The sequence below is a fragment of the Rhinopithecus roxellana genome, chromosome 8 (genome assembly GCF_007565055.1).
Source record: "Rhinopithecus roxellana isolate Shanxi Qingling chromosome 8, ASM756505v1, whole genome shotgun sequence".
Lineage (NCBI taxonomy): Eukaryota > Metazoa > Chordata > Mammalia > Primates > Cercopithecidae > Rhinopithecus > Rhinopithecus roxellana.
Genome location: NC_044556.1, coordinates 10,293,079 through 10,302,244, shown reverse-complemented (window position 1 = coordinate 10,302,244; position 9,166 = coordinate 10,293,079). Strand labels below are relative to the sequence as shown.

At 58.3% G+C, this 9,166-nt stretch overlaps 1 protein-coding gene across 1 annotated transcript; it reads right to left on the bottom strand.

Moving 5' to 3' along the window:
• Positions 1–304: 304 nt before the first annotated feature.
• Positions 305–8,918, bottom strand: NDUFA11 (NADH:ubiquinone oxidoreductase subunit A11). Its single transcript, XM_010367196.2, has 4 exons — positions 8,469–8,918; positions 2,548–2,640; positions 2,085–2,207; positions 305–484 (listed from the first exon to the last, which is right to left on the bottom strand). Exons 1-4 carry the CDS (start codon positions 8,563–8,565, stop codon positions 372–374), a joined length of 426 nt encoding a protein of 141 aa, XP_010365498.1. The 5' UTR covers positions 8,566–8,918; the 3' UTR covers positions 305–371.
• Between the last annotated feature and the right edge of the window lie 248 nt (positions 8,919–9,166).

Here is a 9,166-nt window from a genome sequence, read left to right as displayed (position 1 = left end):
CCGTGGGCGGCGGGGCCCAGCTTCCACTTGCTGGCAGGTCACTGGCACGCTCCCGCCCTACCCTGGGAACTGGGGAAAGCAGAGGGTGGGACGCATCCCAGCCATCTCCCCTCCTGGCTCCCGATGGCCCTAGCCTGATGCACTACTACTTCTGTGGGGCCAGGCTGGTACACTTGGCAGGGACGGCGGGCGGCAGGCAGGCGCGTGTGCGGGGGGCCTTATCTTATCTCCCTTCCTCGCTCCCTCCCAGATCCACCCTCGCTGGCCACTGTGTCGCCGTCACCAAGCCCTCCGGACGCTGACACACACATAGACACAGAATTTATTTTTGGACGCATTCTGCGGGCTGGAGGTCCCGGCTGGCACAGGGCTCACACCTTGGGTTTTGCAAACATCTCCCAGTTCTCCAGCTGGCCCATCTTGAACAGGGAGGCCGCTATGCCCAAGTACACGCAGGCAACGGCACCGATCCCGTAGTTGTGCGCTGTGGGAGTGGGGAGGTGATGTCAAGGCCGGGTGAGGCTCGGCCGGACCAAGATGCTCCATGCCCTGGCCAGTGCCTACCCTGGGAGCCAGAGTGAGACCCCTGACAGGACACTCTCTTCAGGGATTAAGTCACTCAGGAGGAGGGCCCTAGCCTCTGGAGATGTGGAAACTGACGCACACAGGGAGGCTGGAGTCCAGGTCGCTTCCCAGCAGGAACCCAGGCTGTGGGTCCTCATCCCACCCCACACTGATTGCCTCCTACGAGAGGGACACTGTGCTGCTCCTGCCTGGGCACCGGGCAGTGGTGACACATCGGTGTGTCTCAGTCTCTCCTCTGCTCATGGATGCCAGGGCCGGGCCATGCATCTGTCCCATGGTCGGTGTACCGAGGAGCCTAGACGGTGTCCCCACTTCCCCGGGCTCTCCTGCTCCAAAGCCCCTGGGCCAGAGGCGGAAGGAGGTACGTCCCACACACCAGGACCTACAGGGACTCACACCCTTTGAAGAGAGACAGGGAGGCTGGCTTGGGGACAGGGAGCAGTTCCAGCCCAAGCTAGGCTACAGTCAAGACCTCAACCCACCTCCAACCTCTGAGCAGTTCTAGTGGGAGCTGGGGAGGGACAGGGCCTCCCCAAGGTCTTGACGCAGAGACAGCAGAGGCCCTGCCCTCGCACCCTCCCTCTCTGCCTGCCTGGAACCTGCCATCACTCCCAACAGGCCAGGCCAGAGCGGCTGAGTTGCAAGAAGGCTCATTCACTCCTCCCACTGGCCCTGAGGGCCCGAGCCTTGGCGGGCTGAGGGTAGGCCAGGGGCACAGGCGGGCACTGACCCCAAGCTTGGGCCTGTGGGAGGGCAGGAGGAGTGGTGTCTGGCTCATGCTCCAAGGGGGTTCCCGTGCCAAGCGGGGCCTCCTCCACCAGGGCTGCACCCTCTGATGGCTGCAAAGAAGGCCACTTGCTCCTCCAGGTGACTTCGGGCCAATTCATTCCCTCCCTGAGCCCTAATACCCTTTTCTGTAAAGTGAAGGTTGCGGGGGCAGCTCCCCTGCAGGGCTCCAGGTGCAGGGAGAGAGATGGCAGGGTGAGGACCAGCATCTCCTCTGACTCACAGGCCAGTGGCAGAGACAGGTGGTGACCTTGGTGACCCGTGTCCTCTGACAAGGCATGCAGAAGGAAGGGGACACAGAGCGAGGGTGGCGGGGATGCTGGCTTGTACACAGGTTGGTCAGGACAGTGAGGGGAGCAGCATTCCAGGCAGTGCACTGCCATGCAAAGGCCCTGGGGCAGGACTGTGCCTGGCATGTGGGAGGAACAGCAAGGAGGCCCATGTGGCTGGAGCAGAGTGAGGAGGGGAGGGTGGAGAGGGGACAGGGCAGGTCAGGGAGGGCCCTATGGGCTGAGCTGAAGGCTTAGCATGGTGGTACACAGTAGGTGCTTAAGCAGCAGCAGCAACTGTCGCTATGACTGAACTGGCTGGTGTTCAAGAAGGCTGCTTTGCTCCTTGTCTGGGATGGAACAGAGAGGGTGGAGGATGAGCAGAGGTCAGGGGTCATTCTGCCAGGCTGGGAGGAGGGTGGGGGTGGGGAGCGGTCCACTCACTGCGTGCCCCCAGAGTCAGGCCTCCGGCGCAGCCACCGAGGAAATAGTTCAGGGGGTCGTCGGGCTTCTCGCGGACCTGAGCGCTGATGCAGGAGGTGAGGCCAAACACGGCCCCGATAGCAGCTGCGGGGTAGATGGGAAGAGTTGGTGCTGAGCAAGGGCCTCGAGAGGGGCGCAGCAGGAGCCTCTTGGGCGCTCACTGCCAGGATCTAGATGGAGACAGACGCCATGGCTCAGCCACTTGCTGTGCATGGCAGCCTCCCAGTCCCAGTCCTGGAGTTGGTCTCCTGGGCCTCCCTACCCTACATGTGTTCCCGATAAAGGAACACCCGACTTTCTCCTGGTGGCCGGCACTGTGGATACAGGCTGGGGAGTGAGGGAGAAGAGGCAGCTGTGAAATGTGTCCCGAGAGCTGGGGCTGTGCCAGGAGAGGGCCCAGCCATGCCCAGACCAGCTTGCTCACCTGCAGTGAACGTGTATTGTCCGACCTTAGCCACTCCTTCAAGGAAGGTGCCCGGAGGGTTGAGTGTGACTCTGTAGGCAGCGGCGGTCAGGCCTGCAAGACAGAGGGGAGGGAGGCTGCTCAGACCCCATTGCTGCTAAGCCCTTGCTTGGCCGGGCACCCCACGGGGTGGTCTCTCTCCCTCAGTCCTCATAATGCCCCCCAGGTGGCTCCCAGGAGCCCCCCTTCTTTGCCCATGGTGCCCCCGGCTGCTGAGTGGCAGAGTTGGATTTGAACTCGGGTTTGCTGCTCCAAAGTTGGGGGGCCTCTCACTTCCCTCTCCACTCCCCGCCAGGCCTCCCTTGGCCACTTTCTCAAGCCTGACCAGTACTGGCTCCTGCAGAGCACCTGCTGGGCGCCCATCAGCCATGCTGGCCCTGGCCGGGCACTGGCCGGCAGATGGAGACTCATCCACATGGTGGACACAAGAACAGGCCTGAGACCTTGGTTCTGCAGCTGCTTCCGGCCTCACACCGCCAGCTCAGCGGCGCCCCCTACAGGCCCTGGCACCAGGGCCTCAGCTCTGGGTTCCCATCAATGGCTCTATTCTCCTGTAGGGCCCGGGGCTCCTGGGCCTAATCCCCCTTGGCAGCCACTCTGCTTCCCTCCCTGGCTGCCAGCGCCTCCTCCTTGCCACTCTCAACCCCCTCCTGCTGGCAGCTCGGGCCTGGGCTCGTTCGGCACACCTGGCTGCCTGGCTACCGCCCCCGCTGACCAACCTCACCCCTCCGGTCAGCTTTTCCATCTCTGCCATCTCCCCTGGCCGTCTGGCCCCTGATATTGGCTTCTATGCATGAGGAGCCTGGGCAGGGGCTGGGCCCAGAACCCAGGGCCAGGTAGGTGGCGGGACAGAGGTTTGATCCCAGCCCACCGTCCCTGCTGGGAGCCTAGGGACCTCACTCACCCTCCTGAGTGAGGCCGAGCAGGCCATTAGGCCGCCTCCTCCCAGAGCCCGCCCAGCTTCACCAGCCCCTCCACGGTGGATGGGCAGATTGAGCCAGCCCGAGCTGGGGCTCCCCAATCCTCCGCCTGAATGCTCAGGGCAGACAAGCGCCCCCCCGCTCCCTACAGCCTTGAAACATGGCCCAGTTGCAGGCACAGAGCTCCTGCGGCCAGCCCATCCCAGAGAAAACAGAACTGCCAGGGATGGGCCGCAAGGGCCTTCATCTTCCTCAGGGCCTGATGGGCTCCGTCCTGTTATTCCTTCCTTCGTGGGAGGTGGGGGGACCTCCGAGACATAAAGCAATTCTCCAGAGGTCACCCGGCACAGCGAGCCTGGACGCCAGGCAGGTCTGACCATAAAGCAATTCTCCAGAGGTCACCCGGCACAGCGAGCCTGGACGCCAGGCAGGTCTGACCATAAAGCAATTCTCCAGAGGTCACCCGGCACAGCGAGCCTGGACGCCAGGCAGGTCTGACCACAGCCCATGCTCCAACGACCACAACTGCCCCAGGGGAGTGGGTTCCACCCCAGTTCCCCATCCAGCTTCACAGGACCCATGGGCCTTGCCAGGCCTGGCAGTAACCCCCCCAAATAGCACCCTAGCTTCAGATCCAGTTCAGCTCATGTTGGTTCTGTCCCTCAAGAGCAACTGGGGGGACTCTCACATCCAGCAGTGGGGTTCATATTCAGAGCAGCCCAGAGGAGGGACCATCTGCCTCCCACAAGCACAGATGGGGAAACAGGCCCAGGATGCAGAGAAAGGGACCGCGTATAAAAAGTGCCTTGTGGATCTGGTTTCTCCTAATCCCACACCAACCCCTGGGATTCTTGCTCGACCTCAGAAAGGTGGATGGAGGACCAGATATGGTGGCTCACGCCTGTAATCCCAGCACTTTAAAAGGCCAAGGTGGGTGGGTCATTTGAGGTTAGGAGTTTGAGACTAGCCTGACCGACATGGTGAAATCCCATCTCTACTAAAAATACAAAAATTAGCCAGGCGTGGTGGCGCAAGTCTGTAGTACCAGCTCCTCGGGAGGCTGAGTCAGGAGAACTGCTTGAACTCAGGAGGCAGAGGTTGCAGTGAGCCGAGATCGTGCCACTGCACGCTAGCCTGGGAGTGCAGTGGCACTATCTTGGCTCACGGCAAGCTCCGCCTCCCAGGTTCACACTATTCTCCTGCTTCAACCTCTCAAGTACCTGGGACTACAGGCACCCGCCACCATGCCCGGCTAATTTTTTGTATTTTTAGTAGAGACAGGGTTTCAACATGTTAGCCATGATGGTCTTGATCTCCTGACCTCGTGATCCACCCACCTCAGCCTCTCAAAGTGCTGGGATTACAGGTGTGAGCCACTGTGCCCAGTCTCTTTTTCTCTTTTTTTTTTTTTTTGAGACGGAGTCTTGCTCTGTCACCCAGGCTAGAATGCAGTGGCGCAATCTCAGCTCACTGCAACCTCTGCCTCCTGGGTGCAAGCAATTCTCCTGCCTCAGCCTCCTGAGTAACTGGGATTACAGGCGCCTGCCACCATGCCCAGCTAATTATTATTATTATTATTGTATTCTTAGTAGAGACGGGGTTTCACCATGTTGTCCAGGCTGGTCTTGAACTCCTTATCTTGGGTGATCCACCTGCCTCAGCCTTGAAGATTCTTAATGAGAGGGGACTGACAGCCCCGCCTGGGACCTGATGAGTCCTGATCCAGAGCTGGGCCAGCCATGAGAGTTTTTTTTTTTTTTTTTTGAGACAGAGTCTCACTGTGTTGCCCAGGCTGGAGTGCAGTGGCGTGATCTTGACTCACTGCAAGCTCCACCTCCCGGGTTCACACCATTCTCCTGCCTCAGCCTCCCAAGTAGCTGGGACTACATGTGCCCGCCACCACACACGGCTATTTTTTGTATTTTTAGTAGAGATGGGGTTTCACCATGTTAGCCAGGATGGTCTCGATCTCCTGACCTTGTGATCCAACTACCTCGGCCTCCTCCCAAAGTGCTGGGATCACAGGTGTGAGCCACTGCGCCCGGCCTTTTTTTTTTTTTTTTTTTTTTTTTGACACAGGGTCTTGCTCTGTCCCCCAGACTGGAGAGCAGTGGCATAATCTCGGCTCACTGCAAGCTCCACCTCCTGGGTTCACGCCATTCTTCTGCCTCAGCCTCCCCAGTAGCTGGGACTACAGGCGCCCGCCACCATGCCTGGCTAATTTTTTGTATTTTTAGTAGAGATGGGGTTTCACCATGTTAGCCAAGATGGTCTCGATCTCCTGACCTCATGATCCGCCCGCCTCGGCCTCCCCAAGGGCTGGGATTACAGGCGTGAGCCTCGGCGCCCGGCTGCCATGAGAGTCTTACAACCCTCTCATCTCAAGAGGGAACTACAGACAAGACTCAGTGACGCCCCCAGAACACAGTCACCGAGGGACTCCTGGTCGGAACCTCCTTATGCCGCCCCCATATGCCAGCGGTCCTGGCCAAGAGACCCCTAGCAGCTCATGTAGCACGGCTGACACCGTGAGCGCGCCCACCATCCTCCATCCCTTCCAAAGTCCTTGAACTGGGAGTGGACGAGCTGGGACCCCCTGATTAACCCATAGAGGTCAAGGACTGCCCCACCCCAACTCTGCCACAGCTGTCATCCAGTTGTGGTGTCCCGCCACATCCACCCCTCCAGGAGCCCCCAGAGCCCTTCAAAAGGCCCCCTTCTCTCTATTCCCCCTCTGCTGGTTCCCTCTGAGCCTCCCACAGTGACCGCCAGACCTAGTGTGAATTCATTCATTCATTAATTCATTCAGCTACTGTCACTCATTCACTCATTCATTCATTCATTCAGCTACTGCCACTCATTCACCTGCATTCATTCATTCATTCAGCTACTGCCACTCACTCACGCACTCATTCATTCATTCAGCTACTGCCACGGATTCACTCATTCATTCAGCTACTGCCACGGATTCACTCATTCAGCTACTGCCACGGATTCACTCATTCATTCAGCTACTGCCACTGATTCACTCATTCAGCCATTCAGCTACTGCCACTCATTCACTCACTCATTCATGCATTCAGCTACTGCCACTCATGCACTCATTCATTCACTCATTAATTCATTCACAGTTACCGAGTACCTAACAAGGTGCCACATTCACTCATTCATTCACTCACAAATGGTACCCACAAGATGCTTCATTCATTCATTCATCCATAGTTATCGTGTGCCCACAGGTCCTGGGCTCTGCTAAATACAGTCTCCCCATCGTCCAGGGCCCTCAACTCAGGGAAACCAGCCATGAAACAATTTATCTCCCTCAGATGAGAAGTTAGGGGAGCCCCGGAATGAAGTGAGTGGGGCACTGAGGGGAGGACCCAGAAACAAGTTTCAGCCAAGTTCTGTACACTGAGTGGAGCTGTCACTGAAGAATTTAGGGAGAAGGCCGGGTGTGCTGGCTCACGCCTGTAATCCCAGCACTTTGGGAGGCCAAGGTAGGCGGATCACCTGAGGTGAGGAGGTCCAGACCAGCCTGGCCAACATGGTGAAACTCTGTCTCTACTAAAAACACAAAAATTAGCCAGGCATGGTGGCAGGCACCTGTAATCCTAGCTACTTGGGAGGTTGAGACAGAAGAATAGATTCAACCTGGGAGGCAGAAGTTGCAGTGAGCCAAGACTGCACCACTGCACTCCAGCCTGGGTGACAGAATGAGACTCTGTCTCAAAAAAAAAAAAAAAAATTAGGGAGAATGAATGTCACCCTTGAAGACCCCTGGTCACCCTTGGAGGGCTCACAGAAGCCCTGACCACCCCTAAATCTAAATGTGATGCCATCAGAGATTCCCTGACGTGGCGACTCTGTCAAAAGTTCCGACCTCCCCCTCTAAGACCCCTAGGGAGCCCCCCTGGTCCCAGAAGTCCTTCACTCATCAGCACCACACCCCGAGACAAGCTGTCTCCTCCTTCCAGCCACATCTGGGACCTGATGAGTCCCAACCTGTGGCTGAGAATTAAAGGACAGATGCCCATGAAACGCTTAGGCTGGAAGGGGCAAGACTCAGGTCTACCCTATAAGAGAATGCCAGGGCCTGCCGGGCGTGGTGGCTCACGCCTGTAATCCCAGCACTTTGGGAGCCTGAGGCGGGCGGATTGCCTGAGGTCAGGAGTTCCAGATCAGTCTGGCCAACATGGTGAAACCCCGTCTCTACTAAAAATACAAAATAATTGGCCGAGCATGGTGGTGCGTGCCCGTAATCCCAGCTACTTGGGAAGCGGAGGCAGAGGAATTGCTTGAACCAGGGAGGTGAAGGTTGCAGTGAGCCTGGGCGACAGAGCAAGATTCTGTCTCAAAAAAAAAAAAAAGAAGAGAATGCCAGCCAGGGCTTGTGGGTCCCTCTTAGTCCCCTGCAAGACTACCCTCACAGTAGCTCCTGATCCACCTCACCTAGGGCCTCTCTGGCAGTCCCAGTAGAAGCTTCAGGTGTCCCTAACCACTCAGCACCCCCTGACCACAGAAAGACCTCATCCCACCCCAAAACTTTCTCAAACTTTTGTACCGCCCTCAGATGCCCCAATCATGACTCATGATCACCTCTAACAATTTGCTACCCCGTTGGAAAGTCTCGTGGTCCCCTAGCTCCTTGGACCTGATAATGGCCATGTCTCACTCCACAATTTCCCCGAGCCTGGCGATCGCTTGGGACTGCCTCAGACGACCCCAGGGACTAGTTTGTCGCATATCACGACCTCCCAGTGCTCCCCAACCCTGCTAGACTCCCTACCAACATCCATTTCACAGAAGATTCCCCCTCTACGGCTGCCCAAGACACCCCGAGGACGACCACGTGCGTACCCGCGAGACTCCCGGCCCCGTTCGATTCAAACAGACAGCCCCCAGTGACCCCACGACCTCCCTGCGGCCTCGGCCCTCCACCCTCCGGGCCCGGTCGGCGCTCACCAGCGACGCTGGCAATACTGGTGGTGGTGTAGGCTTTGCGGTGGCAATCGGTGCCATCGGGGATATCCCAGTACTGACGAAAAACCTTCGGCGCCATAGCCTGCTACCCCGATCCCACACCTCAGACCCCGCCGGCTCCGCAAGAGCAAGGGCAGACGCAGCTGGCTATCGCGAGACTTCTCGGCCTGCGCGCGCAACCTCTCGGGCTAGCGGGCCGGCAACAAGTGAGCAACTTTATTGATAGCCGCAGACATGGACACGGATCGCGTCACCCGCCGGGTACGGGCCTGGTGGAAGAGAGCAGCACGTGCGCCCCCAGGCCGATTCCCAGAGGGTAAAACTGAGGACGACTGCGATCAGTGCAGATTTCGCTAGTCCCAGCTCAGGGAATCTTAGGGATGGTTTGACTACCAGAGGCGGGGACTAATCTACTAGGGGAGGAGCCAGGCTCAGACTGGGACCGGCGGGACTGCAGTTGATATCAGCGAGACATGACGAGACAATGGCTGTGGGGCGGGACTTGGCGGGGATGTGGCCACACCCAGTGTCAGAATCTGTTTTGCGAGTGGTCATGCCCTGTGGTCAGTCATCAAGCTGGAGTCTAAGCCGCGTGCTACTGTTTTGGACCATGGACAGGATCAGGGGCGGGGATTATCGGGAAGGTGACCAATGACAATACTAGACGGGAAAGTGACCAA